Below are 27,635 nucleotides of genomic sequence, written 5' to 3'. Positions count from 1 at the left end.
TCTCCAGAGAGATCTTACTTAGAAAATAGACAATGCAGTGGTTGGCCTGGAGGTGAGAGGTAAGTGAGAAGAATCTAGACAAAGAGATTGTAGAAATCAAGGACAGTGGTAGAACATTTTCTATCTTCAATAGAGTACATAGGGAAAAACTATATTACATGGCAAGGATTGATTTTTTTTTCCCGTAAAGTTTTATTAGAATGCAACTACACATTTACTTGCTTATTGTCTATGGTTGCTTTGGTGCTACAGTGCAGAATTGAGTAGCTGTGTTTGGCTTGCAAAGTCTAAAATGTTTACTCTCTGGACCTTTAGAGAAAACATGTGCTGACTTCTGCTCTATCGGGTTTGTACCTAGAGTGCTTTTGCCAAAGAGTAACAGTTTCTTGGAGATATTACCTGTGTGGGAAAGGGCATTTGTTTTGCTAAATGCTCTGCCAGTTCAGAAACTTGCAGAGGCCACAGATTCATTTTTATCTCTACCAGGACATAAAATTCCTTTTCTCTCCTTTGAGTAGAAAAAATAAAATAGAATTTTGATTAAATGATAGCTGAGTGTGATAGTGCTCAATTCTGTACACATTTACTCTCCAAGTTGTTTACAATTTGCAGGAAGAGAAAACCCATAAGACTGTAAGCATATAGTAAAGTGAGGACCAACCACCATGCAGCGTGCTTGGTCCCGAGTGCTATGTTTTTCACTTGCTTTGTATGTAATTTAGCCTTGGGATACGATAGAGGAAGAGAGAAAGGAGAAAGAAGAGAGGGATGGCTATAGTGAGAAGCCAAAGATGAAAAGAAAAACATGGGTGCTTGGAGAAGATGAGTGGAACAGAATGAGAGGCTCCTCATCTGAGCAAATGGCTCTCAGTATGGAGAAGTTAAGTTCTTAGTTCAACCCTTTGATTGGCATTTCTCCACCAGAATTAAAAGGATGGGTTAATGAGCTTTTAAAATGATCTCTAATCTTATTACACTCTGATTTCTAAACTCATGGCTCGAGGTGGGATGTCAAGGAACATTGTTTCACTGAATTTGCTCCAGAATAATTCACATTTAGTCAGAGTTAGAAGGGAGTGAAATTAGCAGGGAACATCAGGAGCCCCCGATTAATGATTCTCTTCACCTTTACTCCCGTCCTGGCTGGCATGCTGTCTCTGGGCCAGGGGGCTGCAAAGAGCAGGGAACTGGACATTTTTTGAGGAGTAAGACAGCATGACGATGGCCCTGCCACTGGCTGAAGGCCCCAAATGTGAGTATTATAATGGCCTTGGGTCATCAGTTTGCCTTTTGGTTCTGGGCTTTGATTTCCTCCTTGAGGCTATGAGATTGGTAAATAAAATACTGGAGGCAGTTCTGGCAAATGATAAACAATCATGGGTAGTTGTACTCTATTACCTTTAGTAATTAACTTTACTACCACCTCTGTGTCATGCTAAGCCCTCCTTTTTAAATTACTCTCTATTTTCTAAGTTTGAAAAAGAAGTAGCAAATCTTCCCACTCCATGTTTTTCTTCCTTGTTATTTATTAAAATTTATTTGTTGTTTTCTTTTTGTTTCCCCATCCCATGCCTTTTAATCTTCATTCAAGTGAATGAATTAACAGTTGTGATTTTTTTTTTGTTTTAACATTTTAGTGGCACAAAAGTAGTGATCGTTGAATTTCAAGAAGTTGACCACAAACAAATAAATAATGGGGGGGGGGGGATAAATTGGATAAAATAAAAGGGATAATTTGAAATACCCTCAATGAGAGGGAGGGGTGAGGGGTATGAGAACTATAAGTTTTTTTCTTTTTATTTCTTTTTCTGGAGGGATGCAAATGTTCTAAAAATGATCATGGTGATGAATACAGAACTATATGGTGATATTGTGAGCCATTCATTGTACACAATGTATGGACTGTATTGTGTGAAGATTTGTCAATAAAAATATTTAGAAAAACAAAATACATAATAAAACAAAAGATTAACCACAGAGCTTTTCAGATGTAAGGGCTACAGACTCTGGCCTTCCGCTCCTATTTCCTAACTTCAGATGCTGCAGAGGGTTTAAGTTCCGACAGTTTCCTTTAGAAAAGCATGATTACCCAGCAGCATTCCTGCCCTGGATAAGGTCAGGTGGCACTGGTCTGGGTGTCATAGGATGCTGTAGTTTTTTGGGAACATGAAGGAGTGATGTTAGACTGTAAATTTAGAAACCTGATTTGGTGAGGTCTCCTTGGGAAAATCAAGCTCTAGGAATTTGATGGCACATACTTAATTTAGACCTGATGAATCATACCTGGTAAACTCACAGCACTTTCATCTTAGCAGATATTTGAATCTTCCTTTTGGACACAATGTATTTTTCCTCTGGACAGTAATAGGGATGAAATTTTACTCTTTCATTATTTTCTTCCTGAGCCTATTTTCCTTTTAGATTGCTTTTTCTATTTCCAATGATGCTTTTTTAAAACTCATTTTCCAACTTTTTTAGAGTTCTCTAATTACTTTTTCTTGATTTATTTTCCATACTGTTTTCTTCTTGTTTGTGTTTGGGAACATTCTCTGAATTACTACCTAGGAATGGTCTAGATAGGGAATTCCAGTCCCCCCATAGTGTGCCAATTCTTGTTTTATTCAACCAGAGAGAACAGTATCTCCTTGAGATTTGAGAGCTGCCTTAGTGGGAGGGATGTGGGGGAAGCATGCAGCCCTATTTGTTATACTGACTGTCCTTACTGGATGTGATTTCATTCCAGGTGCCATTATTTTTTCTTCTCTTTGTTTCTCTAATTCTATTTTTTCCTCTTCATTAAGTCATAAATATTAATAGGGTAATTTCTGTTTAGCTGTGATCTATCTTTGCCTTCTTCCTGGTGTGACTGAGATTATCAGAGATCTCCAAGTATGAAGCATGGTGTTTACCACATGACAATCCCTCTACTTACTCTGATCCATTAATACCTGGATATGGTCCTGAGACATGTTAAATCCTTTCAAAAAGAAAACTGGTTTGAGAGAAGGGAGAGGGAGCATAAAGAAACATGGCTTGGATGAAACTTCGATGGACTTGGATGAAATAAATTCATAGAATAATGATGATATTTTATACCTGTGTGACATCCCTTCCACAGTTATATAGTGCTAGGTCTTACGGTTTATAAAACCTAGGTCTTATGGTTTCCAGTGTTCTTTCTACATTTTACTGAACATTCCTCCCTGCAAATAACCAAAAGCAAAACAATTTAGTATTTCATGCTATTTCAGGTTGCTAAATCTTTAGGAGTTTTTCTAACTCATTGACTAGAGGTTGAGACTCAACATAAATCCTGTGTCCTGAGACCATAACTTTGTGATCTGAACAATGATTTTAAATATTTGATGGTTCATTCTGTAAAAGATTCTAAACTGGCAAATTCTAAAGTCAACCTAGAGTCCAATTCTGTTTTCACAAATCTGTGAAATTGTCCACCTTTTTTTCAATGTCTGGAATTCTATCACACTGAGCATTTCTTAAAATAATTGGACCATTGCCTAGGGTTTAGAAATATTTTCGTTTGACAGAGACTTAGACGATGAAGGTATTGATGCGACGTGTCTTGAATTTTTGTTTGATATTAAATGTAAGAGGACATCAATTATAAGCCTGTTTGAAAAGGGTATGGGAATCATTGGCAGACAACAAACTGAATATAAATCTATAATGTTGATCATTTAAAGATTCTGGTCCCAAAAAGCATCTCTAACTCTAGTCACCCATCTCTCAAATGGCCACAAAGAAAACTTAGAAAACATTACCATTATTTTTTGAAAATCAACTCAATGCATATTTTCATTTCTTATTTACAAAAGCAGCTCGAATATTTAGAAAACCAATATAATCTATTATCATTTTTTGAATTTTACAATAAGACATGCAAGACTGAAGGTAATCCAAAGAGGAGTAATGTTGGAATGAGTATATGCACATGTACAGTGAGATGAGAAAATTATGAATTACTAAGTCTGAGAAATGAACTCAGCTCCCATTAAAATATAAAACCCTTGTTAGCAACAAGTTTATACTACCTGTTTAAAATACTAACATAGAAACCCAATTACAGCTTTACATACGTTGACCCTTTAAATTTTGGGCAGAGAACCTGTCTTACAGGTGGGAAGGGACCTGATGAGGACCAAATAGTGAGGAGTAAAGGTGGAACCATTTCAGAGCATCAAGATGCTCTTCTCTTCTGGGTTGGCATTGAAGCCAGGCAATGGATGAACCTCTGAGGAAGATTAACTTTAGAGAAAGATGTGGCCAATCAAAGGCTTAGGGAGATAGTCATCCTGATCCAGGAAGGCAAATGGTTGCTGCATAGTTAGACTTAACAGAGAAATAGAAGAAAATTTCTGTGACAGCAGAGAAAAATCATTATATTGAATAATTAAATGAGGAAAACTATTCTGAGATGAAGTGACTGGAGAGGAGAAACTTCTTGCACAGTATTTGGCTTCAACATTTATCTATATCCAAAACTTACTCTGTGGCTGTCAATCTTTGGGAATATCTTCCTCTTTTCAGTAATCAAGTCCTGCAGGTGACATTTAACTCCAGAAAATGGGGTAAGAAAGTGGCAGGCACTCTCACCTGAGGTATCAACATTGAAAGTCCTTTGAAACCTGAAGAAGGGATATAAATCTGTTTCTAGAGAAATTTTTGGTTCCACAGGGTCAGTAACAGTTACTGTGATGAGCTCATGGCAGAAAAACCAATTAATCAGGTCTGGTCTGGCTAGATCAAAGTGAAGGGCCAAATTTTTGAAACTGAAGTTCTATTTACCTGCTTATTTGTAGATGACCCTTTCTAGTTTCCTTATGAACTGGTGGAAGACTTGTGGCTCTGAAGTGGCAATTACCATTGAAATTAATTGCTATGGTTGGTGTCTCCTATGTTCTATTACTTCTTTCATTTCCCCTGGAGTCAATTAGGATGTGTGAGACTTTTAGCTTGGGGAATATTTTGATTGTACTCCTGTGAGAAGGTAAGACTAATATTCTTATTCTAGTTTCTGAGAAACTCCCTTAGTTTTTAGCTTTTTTCATTATTATTATAATCAGGTGGGACAAAATCTGTGGGGCTTAACAGAGCTGGTTGATGATTTCAGATTTCCTTTCTCTTCCAAATACTAATTTGGAAATAAAGGATGAAAAAACTAATGTGATTGTTACTTGTCAAAAGATGTTATCTTATTGACACACTCACATTTCATGAAAATAATATTTTTTGAATTAATAAGTGCTAAGATATATTTTCATAGACTAGAAGAATCATAGAACCTCCAAGTTAGGGAGAACATTGGAGGTCATCCAATCTATCTTCTATAGTATTTTAAGTCATGCTCCCTGGGGGGTGATTTGTTAGCATTTCTTAGTCCTGTTTCCTTGGATACTTAGTGATTGATCTGATTTCTTTTCTGCTAGCCTGGTGATCTTTGAAACTGTCTAAACTCTTTCTCCAAATTTTCTTCATCAGAGATGGTCTGTCTTGAGAGAACACCCTGAATGTGGTTTAGTCTTTTTCCCCTAAACTTTTGTGGAGGTCTCTGTGGCTCCCAAGCCATATTGGTGTTGAAGTGTTCAGAGCAGAGGTCAGTAATCTTTCTCTGTGGAGGGCCAGATCATAAATATTTTTGGTTTTGAGAGCCATTTAGTCTCTGTTGTAATGTTTCAACTCTGCTGTTGTAGCACAAAAGCATCCATAAACAATATGCATAAAAATGAATGAGACTGTATTCCAATACAACTTTATTTATAGACATTGAAATTTGAATTTTATATAATTTTCATGTGTCATGAAATATTATTATTCTTTGGATTTTTTTCAAACTGTTTGACAATTGTCAAAAACCATTCTTAGCTTCTAGATTGTTCAAAAAGAGATGAGGGCCAAATTTGGTTCATGGGTGAAAAGAGATGATCCGGGGAAGCATAAGTCTTGTTTGTGACTAATCAGTAAGCAGAGCAGGCAGAAAGAGTATGTGTTGTTCTTTGTGAAGAATCAGAGCCCCATACTGATACCTATAACTCACTTCAGAAATTGCAACCTAGGTTTGAGATCCGATCTTCCAAGAAATTGTGGGCTCATAAGTATGATTGTCATCTGTTCTCTAACTGTGTACTGATCAATACATTATGTATTATATATAGATATACTGATATATATATATATAAACTGATTTATTTATTTTATCTATATCTATCTATATAATATGGCCAAGAATTAAACTGGAAGACAGGATTGCTCTGGCAGCTCTTAATAGGATTACCAGATTCCCTACAGTATAAATTGGATTGAGTCATAATGGTTGACAACCAACCAAACTCGTGGTACAACACACATGGATGCAAGCCTGCTGCAGGTGGCTAAGTGGAACAGGGAGATAATGTTAGTATTTTCTCTTCACATCTTGGTCTTCTCTTGAGTTTTTCTGATTCTACTATTCCAGGAAGCATTATTTTCAGCATGAAACCCATTATATTGAGTCATATGTCCAGACTCATGTACAAACCAAACAGCACGTAGGAAGTCTAAGTTTTATTTTGTTTTATTTTTTCCTCTTGTCCTCTCCAGCACATCTTGGGACATCATTACTAAGTGGACACACTAATAAAGTTGGTTGTGATTATTGCTTTGATTTGTTTTTTAGGTGGCCAGAAACAGATATATTAAGCTTACCTTAACTTATAAAATTCACTGTGTGTTTATATGTGAAAAGTAAGAAACATAAGCCTCCTAACAGCCAAGCTACTTAAACAAACAGTATTTGCAACACCTATGAGCCTGATGGTGACTGGGACTGGTCAGGGACAGGGTGTGAATTTAGGATGCAGGGCAGCTCTGGTGGAGTATTTTATTGTCCCATTATAAGGAGACATCATTTGGTCCAACTTGTGTGCTGTGCCCTTATGATGACTCAGGGGTCTCCATCTTTGCTCCTTCTAGTACCCCCGTGACTGATAAACCAGTGTTCTTTTGGTCTGGCAGGTGATCTTCAGCAGAATGTAGGTATCATGGCCCTTTTTATCAGAGAGAACTTTTCTACTTTCACTGTGTTCCAGGCTTGGCAACTTAGCTTGCTGTCCCCATTTTCTCAAGTTTCTGATATATCTATTTTTTTAAAAAAGAATCTTCAGATATTCATGCTATTAATAATAGTTACAATAAAGATGTTGACACTTATGATTTATTGAAACTTATGGTGTTTCAGAAATTTTACAATTGGTAATTTACTCAATCCTTAGTTAGCAATATTGAGGTAGATATAAATGTTCTTATTTTTCCTCATCTAGAGCCAACTAAAGCTTGGATGTTTAATTAGCATTTAGCACAAAGTCACATACCCAGTAGGTGACAGAATTAGGATTCACATCCAGTCTTACTCTAAAACTTGTGGTCTTTCTACTCTACTACATCCTGATTTGTTTTTAATGGATATGTTGGAACTACTCTGTTTAAAGGCAGGTGCATTTACCAGCTAAAACACTGGGTCACTCCAGTAAAACTTTTTTCAATCATCCATCAGCATCATGATGACCAAATATCTCTGAAAATGTTAGAGGTTCCATCAGTCATTTTCACCTAACTTAGTTTGACTGGTTCCTTAATAATGCTAAGGCCCTGCTAATTAGATTGAAGTCTTCTTAATGCAGGCTAAGGAAGAGAGAGAGGGAAAAGGAAGAAATTGAAGAAAGGGAGGAGCTTTCAGTTTTGAGAAAGGAAATTGTTGAATTTTATAAGCCAAGGTTGGTATATGGCAACCAAAATGTGTATGTGGAAGTACGTTGTGCGACAAGGCAATATGCAGGTACAGGTTCATGTTTTCTTTACGTTGTTCACATTTTGGACTAATGTCAGATTTAAATTGCTTCCTTCTATGTGTCATAGCTAGCTGAATCCTTGGTAGCATTTCTGTTCCACAAAAATCACTCTGTGTTACACAAGAATAGTTGTTTTATTAATGAAGTTATGTTTATTAATGAAATTAGTAATGATACACCTCTAAGAGAGTAATTAATGTTTATGGATTACATTTACATATGGCCCCAAGATCTCACAGCATCTCATATCCTCTGGCAACACTAATGAGGTACCCAAGCTTAGGGGTTATACAAAAGACTTGACAGTTAACTCTGGTTTCTATCTAAAATTATTTTACTAATATGACAAGAGGCAATTTTAAAAAAGGAGCTGTTCCAACCTTAATGTGGATTCAGGAGTTATCTTTTTTTAAAATATTTTATTTCAAACCACAAACATTCTTGACTTGGTTATAATCAATGGCTCACAATATCACCACATTGTTGTGTATTCATCACTATGATCATTTTTTGAACATTTGCATCTCTCCAGCAAAAGAAATAAAAAAGAAAAAAGAAAAAACTTATATACATCATACCCCTTACCCCTCCCTCTCATTGACCACTGGAATTTCAATCTACTTAATTTATTTTAACATTTGTTCCCCCTATTATTTGTTTGTTTCTTATCCATATTTTTTACTCATCTGTCCATACTGTAGATAAAAGGAGCACCAGACACCAAGTTTTTCACAATCACACAGTCACATTGCAAAAGCTATATCATTATACAATCATCTTCAAGAAACATGACTACTGGAACACAGCTCTATGTTTCAGGTACTTCCCTCCAACAATTCTAATACACCATAAACTAAAAATGGGATATCTCTATAATACATAAGAATAACTTCCAGGATAACCTCTCGACTCTCTTTGAAATTTTATTTTGTCTCATTTCTCTCTTCCACCTTTTGGTCAAGAAGGTTTTCTCAATCCCTTGATGATGAATCCCAGCTCAAAATAGGATTTCTGTCCCACATTGCCAGGAAGGTTTACGCCTCTGGGAGTCATGTCCTACCTAGAGGGGGCGGTTCAAAAGTTGTCTGGAACATTTTCTTCCATTAGAAAAAGTGCAGATATATTTTTTATCTTCACTGTTACAATCTTCTTTCTTAAAGATGTGTTTTGTTTATTGATGTTCATATATATTTCACTTGCCTCAAATCTATGTATTACTATATTTTTGAGTCTCACTGTTATTTAAAATTGGGCCAGTAAGACCTCACACATCTAAATGAGTGAGAAAACTGTGAGAAAATTAAAGAACACCTTTACCTTGTCCCTTCATATTCTATATGGAGCTATTGACACTTACTCTTCTACTGCCCTCTACCAGAGTCTGTCTCTAGCTTCTTTTGAATATTCTCTTGTTCTTCAGCTAAGATCAGAACAGCTCACAAAGGATCAGGAAAAACAATCTACATCACCTTGGTCTTGTCACAAGGTTAGCATGCGATTGGCTGATTGGCTTACTGAATGACTGCCCAGGCAGCTTCACTTCTAGATTTTTGGCTATTTGGTATCATGATAAGTTTTTCTGAATTTTTTAGATAATTTAGATGCAGCTCAAAACATTATTCTGGGAGGCCACCCCACATGGGCTGTTGGGCCTGGCTTGGGGGAGTCATTGCTGCTGCTACTGAGGAATACATGGAATGTGAACAAGCACAGCATGGCAGTGGGTGGGAATGGAGTCTCACCTGAGAGGCTGGGTGGCTGCCAGTGACAGACTATGCTCTGTTTATGGTGCCTTCTGCATGTTCTGTTGCTTTGAGCTGCCTTGAGCTAAAGGACAGTGTCATGCTGCCACCATGAATGAAGTGTCTGTCATCAAAGAAGTCTGGTCCCACAAGTGTAGAAATAAACTAAGATCTGAAGATCACAATACTTCCTGCTGAAGACCATGGCTCCTTCATTGGGCATAAGGAGAGCCCAAGGCCCCTTCCCTTAAACAACTTCTCTATACAAGAATGCCAGCTGATGAAGACCAAGAGGCCACAGCCCAACACCATTGTCATATGCTGCCTGCAGTGGGCCACAGTCATTGAGATGATCTTCCACACAGACTCTCCAAAGGAGAGGGAGGAGTAGATATAGGCCATCCAGATGGTCGCCAACACCCTCAAGCAGCAGGGTCTGGGAGAGGATCCCATGGACTTCAGGTGTGGCTCCTCCAGCAACTGATCCACCGAGAAGGTAATGGAAGTGGTGGTCAGCAAGTCTCGGGGCAAGATGACCCTGAATGCCTTCAACTATCTCAAATTCCTCATCAAGGGCACCTTTGGCAAAGTCATCTTGGTATGGGAGAAGGCTACTGGCTGTTACTTACCGTAAACTTCCTGTAGTGTAGTAGCAGTTATCATCATCAAGGATGAAATGCCCACATGGTCATTGACATCCGGGTCCTCCAGAACACCAGGCTTCTGTTCCTCACTGTGCTGAAGTAGCCTTCCAGACCGATGTATTTTGTGATGGTGCATGCCAACAGTGGTGAGATGTTCTTTTACCTGTCCCAGGAGGATCTCTTCAAAGAGGTGCAGTCCTAGTTTTTATGGTGTAGGGAATGTTTCAGTCCTTAAGTACTTGCACTCACTGGATGTGGTACACCATGACATCAAGCTGGAAAACCTTATGATGAACAAATACGGCCACATCAAAATCACAGACTTTGGCCTGTGCAAAGAGGGCACCAGTGGCAGGGCCACCATGAAAACCTTCTGTGGGTCCCTAGGGTAACTGGTGTTTGAGGTGTGCTTCAGTTTGCTAAAGCTGCTGGAAGTCAATATACCAGAAATCGGTTGGCTTTTTCAGTGGGGTTTTAGTAGGTTACAAATTTACTGTTCTAAGACCATGAAAATGTCCAAATTAAAGCATCCAGAGAAAGATAACTTTACTCTGAGAAAAGGCGATCACATCTGGGGTTCTTCTATCACATGGGAAGGCATATGGTTGGCATCTGCTGGCCCTTCACTCCCAGGTTGTGTTGCTTTCGGCTTCCAGTTCCAGTAGCTTTCTCACTGAGCATCTGTAGGTTCTTCCTTACACCTCTGGGGACACCTCTCTGAGCTCTCTCTGTGTTTTGGATCCACTCTTATAATTTCCTGGGCATTTCGCTTTCTCTCTGGGACTTGCATGGCTCTCTTCAAAATGTCTCTGGATGTTTCTTCTCTCTCTCTAAATGTTCCTGGTCTGTCTTGGCTTTAACTGTCTTTTTTATCCTCTCACAAAGGACTCCAGAAAAGAGGATTAAGACCCACCTTGAATTGGGTAAGTTATTATCTCCATGGAAGCAACTTAATCAAAAGGTCCTGTCCACAGTAGGTCTGCACCCACAAGAATAGATTATAAGAATATGGCTTTTCTGGGATACAAAATAGTTTCAAACTAGCACAAGGTGCTAGAGGAAAATGACTGTGCATGGGCTGTGGACTGGTGGGGGCTGGGTGTGGTCATGTATGGGATGATGCGCAGCTAGCTGCCCTTCTACAACTAGAATCAGGAACACTTCTTCAAGCTCATTCTAATTGAGGAGATTTTCCCAAATATGTTCAGCCCTGAGGCCAAGTCTTTACCTACTGAACTGCTTAAGAAGGACCCTAAGCAGAAGTTTTGCAGGGAGCTCACCAACACCAAGGAGGTGATGAAGCTGGGAGGATCATCAACTGGAAGGTACTGAAGAAGTTCTGATATTCAAACCTTAGATCACATCTGAGATTGATATCGGGTACTTCGACACATTCACTGCCCAGTCCATCACAATCACCACATTCCCAACTCCCATCCCTGATGACAGTGACAGCCTGGGCTCCCTAGACCTGGATCAGCAGATCCATCTCCCCCAGTTCTCCTACTGAGCCAGCATAGCTAGTGAGCAGCCCCTGCTGCAGGTAGCCACTTTAGGATGCATGCATGGCCATCATCTCCAGTCAGATGACTTTTTGTTAACTTTTTATTTTTCTCTTCTTTGTTTGTGCCCCTGACCCTCTCCTCTTCACCCCACTTCCAATTCTTTTCGAGCCCTCTTCCCAACTCAGTGATACCCTCAGCCCTTACCTCCAGGGTTGCCCCTCCCTCCCTTTTATACTTAGGCTAGTACTTGGGAGACTCTCACTTCTTACCCCAGGGTTAAGTGTTGGGAAGATTCTTTTTTTAAATCAACACAAGTCTCAATGAAGAGGTGAGGTATGGAGCCTCCATGCCTGCCTAGATTTCTGCCTCTGTGCTGCTGCTTTTGCTACTCCTGGATGGAGGCTGCTTCTCATGGGACAAGGTGATTGGAATGGACAGGGGCTGGTGTTGCTGTCCATGCCCTGGTGTTTAGGCTCAGAGTATCCTGGAATGGGTCAGTCTAGCCCCCTTACTCCCCATGGGGAGAGAAAAGCAGTAATACTAAGGCATGGGCATGGGGACTTTGGAAAATGTGGGTTCAGAGTTTTAAGGCTTCCTTATGTGTTTGGAGTCAAGTCCTCAGATTTGCCCTATGGGGAATTAGGGTGGGGGAGTATGGAGGGTGGTCACAGCTTTCTGGCCCTGTCTTCTGTCTCCCTCCCCCCTCTCTGAACCTGCTTTCCTGAACCTGGGGATGTGGCAGGAGGAACATTTGGGGGCTAGACCCCTCCACTTCCCTCCCCAGAGCCATGCCTTACCAGGGCTTCCTTCCCATTGGAGAGGTCAGATGCAGGGATGGTGTTCTAGTTTGCTAGCTGCCTGAATGCAATATACCAGAAATGGAATGGCTTTTACAAAGGGAAATTTAATAGGTTGCTAGTTTACAGTTCTAAGGCTGAGAAATGTCCTAATTAAAACAAGTCTATAGAAATGTCCAATCTAAGACATCCAGGAAAAGATACCTTGATTCAAGAAGGCTGATGAAGTTCAGGGTTTCTCTCTTAAGTGGAAGGGTACATGGTGAACACAGCCAGAGTTTCTCTCTCATCTGGAAAGGCACATGGTGAACACAGTCAGGATTCCTCTCTCATCTGGAAGAGCACATGGTGAACATGGCATCATCTGTTAGCTTCTTCTCCTGGCTTCCTGTTTCATGAAGCTCCCCATGAGGCATTTTCCTTCTTTATCTCCAAAGGTCACTGGCTGGTGGACTCTGTTTCTTGTGGCTATGTCATTCTGCTCTGCTCTCTCTGAATCTCTCTCATTCCCCTAAATATTCCCTTTTACAGGACTCCAGAAAATAATCAAGACCCACCCAAATGGGTGGTGACACATTTTCCCAATCCAGCTTAACAACCACTCTTGATTGGGTTACATCTCCAGGGAGATGATCTAATTACAGATTCAAACATACAGTATTGAATAGGGATTATTCTGCCCTTACAAAATGGGATTTAGATTAAAACATGGCTTTTCTAGGAGACATACACCCTTTCAAACCAGCACAGATGGCCTCCTTTTGCCTTCCATAGGCAGAGGGATGCCATGTTGTACTAACATAATATTGGGCCCCATGGACTTGGGTTGAGGAGGGTAGAGGTCAGGGTCTCTGGTATGCATTGGAGTAGGGTCCTCTCAGGAGGGAGGGTTCCCAATGCCTCACCCCTTCCCATTCTCCAGGGCCCCATTTTCTCCAACCTTAAGGTGAGCAAGAGTGTGTGCATGTCAGTGCTGTGAGCACTCGTGTATGCATGAGATTGTATCAGTGGACATCCCTTTGTGTCTGGGATATTGATGCACTGCATGTGTATGTGTGTATGAGGGCAATTATGTCCAAACCCTTGTGTTGTTGTGTGCGTAGGCTGGGGTTCCCATTCCTGGCCCAAGCATTTCATCCCGTGGTGGTGGAAGAGGGGTGTTGACCTAGTGGAAGGAGATAACATGGGATCTACTTGTTGCCTACCCATGGCTCCCCTCCACCTTTCTTCCCATTCCCAGCACCTTCAGGTGTTTTGTGTTTAGTTTTTGTGGTCTTGATTCCTTCATTGCATTTCATTTACTAGGCAGTTCATAGAAGGACATCACATGGTGGGGTGGAGATTGTTTGTTTGGGTAGATGGGTAGAGTCTTTCCATTTGTGTATGTGTTGTTTATCTGACAAGTCTCTCTCTGTTGGAGACAATCTTACCAAACATGGCTGCCGTGGCTCATGCAAGGCAACACAAAATGGCTGACCTTAACTCTGTCCTCCACCCTAGCAACAATGGTGACCAATCCCAGAAATCTTCCCTCCACCCTAGCAACAACGGTGACCAATCCCAGCCTGACACGTGTCCCTGCATGTTCCCAGCCTATATAAGCCTGTGCACTTCCTCAATAAAGCAGACGCCTTCCACTCACCCCTGAGAGTTGTCTCCTGAGTCATGTGCTGTGTGCTCTGTGTCTGTGTGACTGATTCAGTATGGCCACTTACCCCCAGCCATCAGCTAACCAGCCATCAGCTACCCCACATCTCTCATCCCCACTGGCTGAATACACACATTCACTTCAAAAAAAGAGAGTCTATTCTGGTGCTGTTTTAATTAAACAAAAACCAAACTATTATTGGTTAGTAAAGTATAAGATGAGGTTAGGCAATGGCAACAAAGAGACTCAACAATAAGCTTCCAGCTCAGCACAAAAGAACATGAAAGAGCTCGTGTACAAGTTTTGAGGGCCAGGCCTGGAAGTATCACACAACAATTCCTCTCATATTTCATTATGAAGACATTATGCGTATGACCACACCTGTCTGCAATAGAGATTGGGAAATGTCCACCGTGGACCAGCCACAATCTAGCTACAGCTATCTGACTATGGAAGAAGGAGAGGATAGATCTGGGTGGACAGTTAGTCATCTCCATCATAAGTGCCTACTCTAAGTATTAGGGAAAAGGAAGTTGTGAAAGAAGAGAAATATACTTTTTTTTTCTCCAGAAAATCTAATCAGAAAAAGATGTTGAAATTTGTTGAATGCTTTCAGCATCAATTGAGATGATCACATAATTTTTCCCTTTTGTTTTGTTAATGTGCTGTATTACATTAATTGATTTTCTTGTGTTGAACCCTTCTTGCATTTGTGGTATAAAACTCACTTGGTCATGGTGTATCATTCTTTTAATGTGCTGTTGGATTTGATTTGCTACTATTTTGTTGAGAATGTTTGCATCTATATTCATTAGGGAAATTGGTCTGTAGTTTTCCTTTTACGTAGCATCTTTACCTGGTTTTGGTATTAAAGTGATGTCATTTTCATAAAATGAGTTAGGTAGTGTTCTTTTTTCTACAATTTTTTGGAAAAATTTGAGCAGGATTGATGTTAGTTCTTTTGGAATGTTTGATAAAATTCTGCTGTGAAGCCATCTGGCCTGGGGCTTTTCTTTGAGGGAAGATTTTTGATGACTGATTGAATCTCTTTACTTGTGATTAGTTTATTGAGATCTTCTCTTTCTTCTTGAGCCAATTGTAGCATGTTTGTGTGTTTCCAGGAATTGGCCCATTTCATTTAAGTTGTCTAGTTTGTTGGCATATAGTTGTTCATAGTATCCTCTTATGATTTTTTAAAAAATTTCTTCAGGGCCTGTGGTAATGAACCCCACCCCCCATTTCTGATTTTGTTCATTTATATCCTCTCTCTTTTTTTCTTTGTCAGCCTTGCTAATGGTCCATTGATTTTATTGATTTTCTCAAAGAACCAACTTTTGGTCTTATTGATTCTTTCTATTGTTCTTCTGTTCTCCCATTCATTTAACTTTGTTTTAATTTTCGTGGTTTCTCTTCTTCTATTTGCTTTGGGATTAGTTTGCTGTTCTTTCTCAAGTTCCTCCAGGTGAGCAGTTAAGTTCTTGGATTTTGCTCTTTCTTCTTATTTTTTTGTATGTTGTATGGTGGAGGGTCACATTTCATTCTTTTTCCATGTGAGTTTCCTGTAATTGCAGCATAATTTGTTGAATTTTATTTACTTGCTTTTTTTGAAAGTGCATGGGCTCAGAGTCGAGTTGGGTCTCCAGTATGGCAGGTAAGAATTCTTCCACTGAACTGCGCTTGCACACCCTCTTTCTTCTTTTTTAACATAGGCATTTAGTGCAATAAATTTCTCTTCATCACAGCCTTTGCTGCATCCCATAAGTTCTGATATGTTGTATTCTCATTTTCATTCATCTCCAGGTAGTTATCAATTTATTTAGCAACTTCTTCTTTGACCCACTGGTTGTTTAAAAATGTGTTATTTAATCTCCATGTATTTGTGAAAGTTCTGGTTCTTTGGTGGTTATTGATTTCCAGCTTCATTCTATTGTGATCAGAAAAAGTGCTTTGGATAATTTCAATGTTTTAAAATTTATAAAGACCTGTTTTTTTGCCCTAGCATATGATCTATTCTGAAGAATATTCCATGAGCACTAGAGAAGAATGTATATCCTGATGTTTGGGGTGTAATGACCTATATGGGTGTAATTCCTTCATCAAATTATTTAACTTCTCTATTTCCTTGCTGATCTTCTATCTGAGTGTTCTTTCTATAGAGGAGACTAATGTATTCAAATCTCCTACTATTATTGAAACATCTGCCACTCCCTTCAGTTTTACAATGTTTGTCTCATGTACTTTGGAGCTCCTTGATTGGGAGCATAAATATTTATGATTGTTATTTCTTCTTGTTGAATTGTCCCCTTTATAAATATATAGTATCCTTCTTGGTCTCTTATGATGTCTTTACACTTAATGTCTGTTTTGTCTGATTTTAGTATAGCTACTCCTACTTTCTTTTGGTTACCATCTGTGTGGAACATCTCTTTTCCATCCTTTCACTTTCAATTTATTTGTGTACTTGTGACTAAGATGAGTCTCTTTTTAGCAGCATATAGCTGGATTATATTTCTTAATCCATTCTACTGATCTGTATCTTTTAATTTGTAAGTTTAGACTCTTAATATTCAAAGCTATTACTGTAAAGTTGTTTCTTGAATGTACCATCTTATCCTTTGGATTTTATTTGTCAGTTATATATATTCTTTTTCCTCTTTCTCTTTTATCCTTAAAGTTGCCTTTACTGGTACTCTTCAATTCTATGCCCTTCTCCAGACTCCCTTCTCTCTTTTTTTTTTTTTGGCTGGTAGGAAAAAAAAGTACTATATATATTCAAAACAGCAGATTTGAAGAGGCAGAAGAAGGAATATATATAGTATTTCTTGTTGGGTCGGTCTGTTGTTGACAAATTCTTTCAGGACTTTGCTGTGAAAATTTTAATCTCTCCCTCAGTTTTGAAGGACAGTTTGGTTGGGTACAAAATTCTTGGCTGGAAGTCTTTCTTTCAGGATCTTAAATATATCGTACTACTGCCTTCTCACCTCCATATTGTTAGTTGAGTAGTCCACTCAGTCTTGTGTGGTTTCCCTTGTATGTAGTAGATTGTTTCTCTCTTGCCATGTTCAGGATTTGTTACTTCTCTTCAACATTTGACAGACTGATTAGTATGTGTCTTGGGGAAGGCCTATTAGTATATATTTCTAGTATATATTTTATTTGGTCTACAGTATCTTTAATCTCTGTGATATCTGCTATTTTTCTATTTATTCTTTCAAATTCCTCCTTATGCTTTTCTAGTGTCTTCTTGGTTTCCTTTATGTCATTAGCCAACCCACTGATTTTATTTAGTAGAATTATATGGACATCCTTGATTAATTGTTCTAAAGTCTGTGTCTCCTCTGGTGTTTTAATTTTTTCATTAGGCTGGGCTATATTTGTCTATGTCTTCGTATGCTTAGTGAACTTCTTTTTGTCTTTGAGGCACTAAATATCTTGATAGGGTTACTTTGGAAGTTGATTTCCTTGAGTAGTCTAACATTTTGTATTTGTAGGATGGATGTGAAGCAGGATGCAGGTCACAAAAGTGTGGTGATGGTTTGCAGTGCAGAGATAGGCATGGGTCAGATATGCTAGGCTGGTGCCTCTGAGCCTGGGGTAGGGTGCAGAGTTATGGAGGTGCAGTGTGGAGACCGTGGGGGCAGGATGCAGCTCAGGCAGGCCTTGGACTGCAGGAACAGGGTGTGGCATGGGGAACATAATGGTAGGGCATGGTGAGAGGCAGATGGGGGGTGCTGCGTGATACATGAGGACTGGTACATAGGTAGGATGTGGGTGGGCACATGGAGTGTGGGGGTCATGGGTATCAGGTTGTAGAATAGGTGACACTAAGGTTAGGGTACAGGGAGGGCAGGCTGCAGGTGTGTCCTTGCATGAGGGAGGGATCCAGGGGGTATGAGATGTAGTTGTATGAGTGTGTAGGGATGGGACACAGGTCACTGGGATTGCTGAATGTGGGTCAGGGCTGAGTGATGTCAGGTGGGTAGACCTGGTGCAGGTGCACAGGTGCTGGGGAGGTTGGTTTGAGCCAGGGGTCTGTGTGTGTGTGCATGTGCAGGGAGGGGGGTAGCACAGATGCACATGTTAGCACCTGCCAGCTGTGGGAGCATGTGCTTTTGCCAGGGGGTGGGGCAAGGTTGTGCATGTATGCATGGCAAGGGGTTGGGTTGCAGGAGTCAAGAAGTTTGTGCACAGATGCATGGGTGTCCAGTGGGGAGGGTGTGGCTGTGGGTCTGGGGGTGGGGTCCTTTTGTGTTCTGGTTAAATGGGTGGGGCCCCAGTGTGTGTGTGTGCAGAGCTCAGGGGCAGTGGGCTGGGGTTGTGCCCATGTAGGCTGGGTGCATGTGTGGTCCAGATGTGCATGTCAGTGCTTGCTCAGAGCTCAGAGGCATGGTAGGGTGCATGCGTGTGTGTATCTAGGAGGGCCTTACACTGATATACCCGTGGGCACAGTTCAGGGGTGTGGGGTGGGGCTGCACGACTTTGTGGGCTGGCCGTGTGTGTGGCCTGGGTATGAAGGTGAGCAACTGCAGCCTGGATGTGCCAATGACCACCTGCAGGGGGTAGGAAGGGGAAGGGGAGTGTCAAGGGGTTGGGTGCTGGTGCACAGGTGTTGGGAGTGGTGGGGTGAGACTGTGTGCTTGTGCAGGAGAAGTGGGTATGGCTGGGGCAGGTGTGTGTGCATGCAAGGCATGAGGTGTGGGCCAGAGATGTGCAAGGCAGAGGGTCTGGGCGGGGGCACTTGGAGCACAGTGGGGATAGGTGGGTGACTGGGTTCAGGTGCATTGACTGTGGGGGTGTCGTGAGTCTTGGGGCAAGGGTAGTGCACATGAGGGTAGTGTGTTCAGGGAATACGACTTAGCTTACTTCCTAGTCCCCGTCTCCCTGTCAGTGCACTGCTGAGGGCTCCGGGCTTCCTCTTTGAAGGGGTGCATTAGGCTGTTTGCACTAGCTGGATGGTCTCCATTGCAATTCATCAGCTTTTGCAACCAGGGCTTCCCTATGTGGTGTAGAAGACCCTGCCGGTCACTTATACCCTGGAATCACCATCCCAGTCACCTTCTATCCTTCTCTAGCAGGGGTGAACTTGACCTATCCTATTCCACAATCTTCCTGGAACTTCAGAGACTCTAATCTAAACTATAATAAAGGCCAGCCTTTGATAAGTACTGATATAAAATTCAAGGTACTATAAGAATACAGGGAAAAGGATACAAATTACGGCTAGGAGAATTAGAGAAAACTCCTTGTAGGAATAAGGGTTCCTCCTGGGCCTCGAAGGAAGCCTAAAACATCAGTTTTGAGAAGCAGGAAGGGTATTTTGGATTGGTGAGTAGTTTAAGAAAAGGCCCAGAGGCAGGAAAGGATAGAGAATGTTTCACAAATGGCAGGTAAATTAGTGGGCTAGGTAAGGAGAGGGAGACAGAGACATCTTGAAGATGAGACAAGTTGAGGTCAGATTGTGGTGAACTTTAAATTCTAACCCAAGAAGTTTGGTTTTGTAAATATTGCAGTGGAGAGCTACCAAATATTTGGAAAGAAGGGAAAGCTATATAGTTCTATGTTTCAGAAAGAAAACTCTGATAGCAGTAGAGATGAGGATGGAGAGTAGGACATCACTTAAGAAGTCAGAAAGGCATTCCTGAGTGGATTCACTTGGGTAAATAGTGAATTGGTGAATTACCACGTGGAGAAGGGCAAGGGAATGGAAGGAAACACAGATAATCCACACAAAGTTTCAAATCAAGGACTTGAGAAATAGATTTGCCTTTACAGGAGCAAGGCAGTCCTGAGTGTGTGAAGAACTGCATAATTAGGAATAGAGAGTAGATGAATGGGTAAGGTGGTATTATGTTTTGCCTAGAATACTCCCCCACTTGTAGGTAGAGACTTCATTCCTCATATTCAACATTTGTGTCAAGTGCGCTTTTTTTTCTGAGAAGTATGCCAGAAAAGTGTAACATAGCTCTGGCCAATTCATTGAGAATGAATATAGTACAAGAAGCTTTTTCCCAGTAGGATTACATTGAATTCAGTTTAAATCAACATCTATTTATTGAGCATTTGCCACATGCAGCTGTAACTGAACAGAGTGGGAGCTACAGTGATGTAGGTGGTCTGTAGTTACTTATTTTCATTTTTGGCCCCTCGACCTGCTGTTATCCTCTTCAGAGCAGACTTCATTTCCTGGTTCCTCAGTGTATAGATGAGGGGGTTCAGTAAAGGAGTGACAACTGTGTAGAACACAGCCACTGCCCCATCCAGGGGACTCTTGGAGCCAGGCCTGAAGTAGATGAAAGTGCAGGGGACATAGTAGACTGTGACCACAGTTAGGTGGGAGCCACAGGTGGAGAAGGCCCGGTGCCGCCCATTAGTGGTGTGGATCTTCAGGATGGCATGGACTATATTGGCATAGGAGAGGAGAATTAAGATGAAGCAGCTGGCGGCCACCACTCCAATGCCCACAAAGGTTACAAGCTCATTGACTGTTGTGTCGGCACAGGCTAGTCTCAGTACTGCAGGGATATCACAGAAAAAGTAATCCACCTGGTTGGGCCCACAGTAGGGCAGGCGGAAGGTCAAGGTGGCCTGGATAGACCCATGGATGGAGCCAGCCACCCAAGCTCCAGCCACAAGGATTGTGCATAACTTCCCATTCATGAGCACAGGGTATCGCAGGGGCTGGCATATTGCCAAGTACCTGTCATAGGCCATCAAGGTGTAGAGGAAGCACTGGGTGATGCCAAGGAAGTGAAAGAAATACAATTGAGCCACACAGCCACCAAACGGGATAGCCTTGCTGGTGGGAGTGAAGTTTATAATAATGCGAGGAACGATGACGGAGGAAAGCCACATGTCCAGGAACGAGAGCACGCCCAGAAGGATGTACATGGGGCGAGCATGAAGCTTCGGATCAGCCCACACCATGAGCAGAATGAGCAAGTTCCCCAGCTGAGTCAGGATGTAAATGATGAAGAAGACCAGGAAGAGGAGGGTTCTCAGATTTGGAGGATGAGGCAAGCCCAGGAGAATGAAATCTGTCACTACTGTGTCCAGGGATGTGTTTTTGGTCTTTTCCATATCTTTTCTGTTGTTGGCTAACATGAATGATGAAGCCAGAAATGGGAAATAAAGCACAGTACAATGGTAGGAGAATGCTTTCATCTGGTGACCAGAGCTAGCAGGTAAACATAAGACTTCTATATTTTAAGTGGAGAAAACATTTGCCACCAACATTCAGGTTTGCTTGGCAAGACAAGCCCTCATAGGCTGGTTAGCTTCTTAGATGTCCTCAAATGCTTATTCAATTGTGGACACTACATACAAATGTTGGAAGCCAAGGAACAGGGTTATGCCTGGAGCATAGTATAAGTACAGGAAATGAATTTATTCCTCAAAGGGGAATCATAAAGAAGTTAACCTTGATGGTATGGAGCAACGTGGAGAAATCACTCCATAATTACTATTCCTAATATTGTCCTCTGACTTAATATCCTTGAAATGTCACCTCCAAAAATCTACAAAAACCTTTGAGATCTGGCCTTGTCATACCCTAAAGTCTTCTTTCCTTTAATTGCCCCAAAGCACCATGCCTTCTTCACAGGTACTATGTGTATCCTGTTTTATCTGGTTAACAACTCTTGATTCTTCAAGAATCACTTTGGTTATTACCTCCTTTGTGAAGAATTCTCCTGTCTGGGAGACAAGAACTTATGTTATAAAAGTGATTGCAGGAACTCACTGCCCTCCCTGCTCTATGTGGGACATGACTCCCAGGGTATAAACCTCCCTGGCAACATGGGACAGAAATCCTAGAAGTTATTCTTATGCATTATATGGATATCCTCTTTTTATTTTAAGGTGTGTTAGAGAGGCTAGAGAAAAGTGCCTGAGACTGTAGAGATGTGTCCAGTAGCCATGTTTCTTTAAGATGATTGTATAATGATGTAGCTTTTGCAATGTGACTGTGTGATTGTGAAAATCTTATTCTGATGCTCCTTTTATTTACAGTATGGACAAATGAATAAATATGGATTAAAAATAAATAAATAATAGGAGGAACAAATGTTCAAATAAATTAGGTAGAGGGAAATACTAGTGGTCAATGAAAGGGAAGGGTGAGGGGTATGGTATATGTGAGTTTCTTCTTTGTTCTCTTTATTTCTTTTCTGGAGTGATGCAAATGTTCTAAGAAATGATCATGGTGATGAATATACAGCTATGTGATGATATTGTGAGCCATTGGTTGCACACCAAATATGGAATATTCATATGTTAAGAATGTTCGTGTTTGTGTGTTGTTTGGTTTCATCATAAAAATAAAAAAAAGGTGTTTGTAGAAGATGGCAGAATAAGATAGGTGGAGTTCACCCCTACTCCAAGGAACAGCTAGAGAAATGAAGGGGAGGCTACTGGGACAGTGATTTCAGGGTATAAGTAACCTGAGAGGGTCTTCTACACCACATAGGGAGGCCCTGGTTGCAAAAGCTGAAGAATTGAGACACAGAGAACTGCAGACTGTCTAGCTAGTCAAACAACCTAACATGCCCCTTTTGAAATGGAATCCCAGAGCCCTTAGAAATGCATGGACAGGGAGACAAGGACAAGGAAGTAAGCCAAGCTGCGTTCCTGGAACATGTTTCCCTCACATGCACCACTCCTACCCCACAACTCCTCCCACACCCCACACATCTGAACCCCATCATCCGGCTCCAATTTTGCTCCAAATGTCCCCCCAGAACCCCCACTCTGCGCACCCCGGCCCCACACCCCCACCTTGCACATGCGTGTATGTCTGCTCCACCTCTCCCACTCAAGTGCAGTCTCACCCCACCCCTCTAGAGACCCACACACCTGTGCCCAGCCACTTGACCTATACCTCCCCCTCTCTGACCCCTGCAGGCAGTGACCTGTGCATGTGGAATGAGGGCACTCATCTTCCTGCCTGGGCCATACCCACCTCCAGTCCACACAGTCCTGCAACCGACCCCCACCCCACTCCCCCTGGATCTCTGCCATGGTACATCAGCATCTGGTAAACCCAGATCTGCGGATGTGCACATCCCCACCACTCTCCCCACCTCTGGGCAAGTGCTGACCTGTGTCACCAGGCTACACCCACCCCCAGCCCACACTGGTACAACCCCAGCCTGTGGCCCCTGAGCTCTGTACATGTGCACACCATGGCCCAGCCGCCCGGACCCGCACACATGCATAGTCACATTCTCCCCGCCAGGTTCTCACATGTACGTGCACCAGTGTCTTGACTCCCTCCCCCACCAAATCCCTGCCTTGCACACATATACATCTTTGCCCCACCCCCCTGGCACAAGTGCCCTGTTTCCATGCCTGGCAGGTGCTCACATGTGCATCTGTGCTGCATATCCTGTGCCCTGCACACGTGTGCAACTCTGCCACAACCCCACACCTCCCACACCTGCATACCTGCACCAGGTCCCTGCCCACCCAACATCACTCACCCCTGATACAAGCTTTAAGACCCCACGACTTGTGCCTCATTCTACACACTCGTTTATCCACATCCCAGCACCCCGGACATCTCCCTCTGCACAAGAACACACCTGCACCCTGCCTTCCCTATACCTCAACCTCTGTGTCTATACCTGACACCCTCATACCAGTGAGTCCATTCTCCATGTGCCCACCTACATCCTACCTGTGCACCAGCCCCTGTGCCTCCATGTAGTCCTCCCATCTGCCTCCCTCCACTCTCTACCCCTGTGTTCCCCATGCCTTACCCTGCTCCTGTGCTCCAAGGCCTGCCTGAGCTTCACCCAGCATCGAAGGTCCCTGTACCACATCTCTAAAACCCAGCATCATGTACCCTATGTTTATAGGTATGAGCATAGCATCCCTGACCTGTACCTAACCTGCACCATAACCCATCACCTCACTGTTGTGCCCCACCCCATGGCCTGCATACTGCTCCACACCCATCCCACAAATACAAGGCTTTATGCTACTGAAGGAAATCAACTTCCAAAGTAACCCTATTAAGATATTTACATGCCTCAAAGGCATCAAAAGATCACCAAGCATATGAAGATGTAGACAGATATAGCCAAGCCCAAAGAACAAATTAAAACACCGAGGAGACACAGACTTTGGAACAACTAATCAGAGATGTTCATATAACACTGCTAAATAAAAAAAAAAGGGATGGCTAATGCCATAAAGGAGATCAAGAAGACACTAGAAGAGCATAAAGAGTAATTTGAAAGAATAAATAGAAAAATAACAAATATCATAGAGATGAGAGATGTAGACCAAGTAAAAAATATACTAGTCAGAAAACAGCAGATTTGAAAAGGCAAAAGAAAGAATAAGTGAGCTGGAGGACAAGACAGGTGACTTTGAAAACAGAAAAGAGCAACTGGCAAATAGATGGGAAAATGTGAATTGGATCTCAGGGAAATGATGAACAAAACAAAGCACACAAACATAAGAATCATTGGTGTCCCAGAAGGAGAAGAGAAGAGTAAAAGGCTAGGAAGATTAGTTGAGAATATAATGGGGGAAAACTTCCCAACCCTTAGAAAGGATATAATGAACTCCAAATAGAATAAATCCAAATAGGCCTTCCCCAAGACACATACTAATCAATCTGTCAAATGTTGAAGAGAAGCAGAAAATCCCGAGAGTGGCAAAACAATCTACTACATACAAGGGAAGCAAAGAATAAAACAATCTATTACATACAAGGGAAACCACATAAGATCATCTTTGGACTACTCAACTGGCACTATGGAGGTAAGAAGAAGGCAGTGGTATGATATATTTAAGATACTGAAAGAGAAAGATTTCCAGCCAAGAATTCTGTACCCAGGCAAATTGTCCTTCAAAACTGAGGGAGAAAACCAACAAGCGAAAGAACAAAACTGAGGGAGAAAATAAAATTTTCGCAGACAAATGAATGCTGAAAGAATTTGCCAACAAGAAATCAGCCATACTAGAAATATGAAAGGATTTCTGCCAGCTGAAACAACGAGACAGGAAGGGGAGGTCAGAGGGGGACACAGAATTGAAGAGCACCAGTAAGGATAAAAAGAGAAAGAAGAAAAAGATTATAAAGATCTGACAAATAAAATCCAAAGGATAAGATGGTGGGTTCAAGAAATGCCTTTCCAGTAATAACTTTGAATGTTAACAGATTAAGCTTGCCAATTAAAAGATGCAGATTAGAAGAATGAATTAGGAAATATAATCCAGCTATAGGCTGTTTACAAGAGACTCGTCTTAGACCCAAGGATACACATAGATTGAAAGTGAAAGGATGGAAAAAGATGTTCCACACAAAGTTATAACCAAAAGAAAGCAGGAGTAGCTATACTAAAATCAGACAAAAAGACTTTAAATGTAAAGGCATCATAAGAGACAAAGAAGGACACTATATATTAATAAAAGGGACAATTCATCAAGATGATATAACACTCATAAATGTCTATGCTCCAAATCAAGGAGGTCCAAAGTACGTGAAAAAGCATCGTCAAAACTGAAGGGAGTGATAGACATTTCAATGATGATAGTGGGAGACTTCAATACACCACTCTCCTCCACAGGTAGAACAATCAGACAGAAGATCAACAAGGAAATAGAGAACCTAGAGGATTTGATAAATGAATTAGAACTAACAGACATCATTAGGTCATTACACCCCAAAACACCAGGATATACATTCTTCTCTAGTGCTCATGGAACATTCTCCAAGATAGATAATATTCTGGGGCACAAAACAGGTCTTTATAATTTAAAAACATTGAAATTATTCAAAATACTTTCTGTGATCACAATAGAATGAATTGTGGAAATCAATAGCCACCAAAGAATAAGAACTTCCACAAACATCTAGAGATTAAATAACACACTCTAAACAACAGTGGATCAAAGAAAAAATAGTTATCTGGAGATGAATGAAAAGAGAATACAACATATCAGAATTTATAGGATGCAGCAAAGGTGGTGCTGAGAGGGAAATTTGTTGCCCTAAATGCCCATATTAAAAAACAAGAAAGAGCAAAAATCGAGGATTTAACTGTTCAACTGGAGGAACTTGAGAAAGAATAGCAAACTAATCCCAAAGCAAATATTAGAGAAATAACAAAGATTAAAGCAGAGTTTAAATGAACAAGAGAACAAAAGAACAATAGGAAGAATCAATAAAACCAAAAATTGGTTCTTCGAGAAAATCAATAAAATCAATGGACCACTAGCAAGGCTGACAAAGAAAAAGAGGGTGCAAATAAAGAAAATCAGAAATTAGAGGGGGAGTCGTTACCACAGACCTTGAAGAAATAAAAGAAAATCATAAGAGGATACAATGAACAACTATACTCCAACAAGCTAGACAACTTAGATGAGATGGATAAATTCTTGGAAACACACAAACAAGCTACAGTGATTCAAGAAGAAATAGAAGATCTCCACAAACCAATCATAAGGAGAGAGATTCAATTAGTCATCAAAAATTTTCCTAAAAGAAAACACAGGGCCAGATGGCTTCTCAGGGGAATTTTATCAAACATTTCAAAAATAATTAATAAATAATTACCAATCCTGCTCAAACTTGTCACAAAAATTAGGAAAAAGGAGCACTACCCAACTCATTTTATGAAGCTAACATCACTTTAATACCAAAAGCAGGTAAAGATGCTGTAAGAAAGGAAAACTACAGAACAATCTCCCTAATGAACATAGATGCAAACATTCTCAACAAAATAGTAGCAAATTGAATCCAACAACATATTAAAAGAATCATACACCATGACCAAGTAGGGTTTATATCAGTAATGCAAGCATGGCCATACACAAGAAAATCAATTAACATAATACAGCACATTAACAAAAACTGAAGGGGAAAAATCACATGATCATCTTGAGTGAACGTCCTTTTCTGGTAAAAACACTTCAAAAGATAGGAATCAAAGGTAACTGCCTCAACATGTTAAAGGGCATAGATGAAATCCCACAACCAGCATCATACTCAATGGTGAGAGACTAAAGCTTTCTCCCTACGATCGGGAACAAGACAAGGATGCCCTCTGTCACCAGTATTATTCAACATCGTACTAGAAGTTCTACCTAGAACAACCAGGGAGGACAAAAAATAAAAGGCATTCAAATTGGAAAAGAAAGAGTAAAATTTTCATTATTTGCATATGACAGATTATACTTGGAAAATCCTAAGAAACCAACAGCAAAGTTACTTAGCTAATAAATTCAACAAGGTGGTGGGATATAAAATTAATGTGCAAAAATCAGTAACGTTTCTATGTGCAAGCAATGACCTGAGGAGTGAATTAAGGAAAAATTCCATTCAAAATAGCAACTAAAAGACTTAAGTGTCTAGGAATGAACTTAGCTAGGGACATAAAGGAGTTGTACACAGAAAAGTACATAACATTGCTGAAAAAAATCAAAGAAGATCTAAATAGGTGGAAA

The 27,635-nt window shown here is 40.9% G+C and overlaps 1 protein-coding gene and 1 pseudogene across 1 annotated transcript; one reads left to right on the top strand and one right to left on the bottom strand.

Annotated features, from left to right (window-relative positions):
- Window positions 1–9,697: 9,697 nt before the first annotated feature.
- LOC143654907 (RAC-beta serine/threonine-protein kinase-like) lies at window positions 9,698–11,740 on the top strand (annotated as a pseudogene).
- Window positions 11,741–20,300: 8,560 nt separating this feature from the next.
- Window positions 20,301–27,258, bottom strand: LOC143654905 (olfactory receptor 10G2-like). Its single transcript, XM_077126529.1, has 2 exons — window positions 27,243–27,258; window positions 20,301–21,223 (listed from the first exon to the last, which is right to left on the bottom strand). The coding sequence occupies exons 1-2, from the start codon at window positions 27,256–27,258 to the stop codon at window positions 20,301–20,303; spliced, it is 939 nt and encodes a 312-aa protein (XP_076982644.1).
- Window positions 27,259–27,635: the final 377 nt, after the last annotated feature.

This window comes from Tamandua tetradactyla, chromosome 14 (genome assembly GCF_023851605.1).
Source record: "Tamandua tetradactyla isolate mTamTet1 chromosome 14, mTamTet1.pri, whole genome shotgun sequence".
Taxonomy (NCBI): Eukaryota; Metazoa; Chordata; class Mammalia; order Pilosa; family Myrmecophagidae; genus Tamandua; species Tamandua tetradactyla.
The sequence above is the reverse complement of the archived record's forward strand: the minus strand, read 5'-3'. Positions and strand labels throughout refer to the sequence as shown.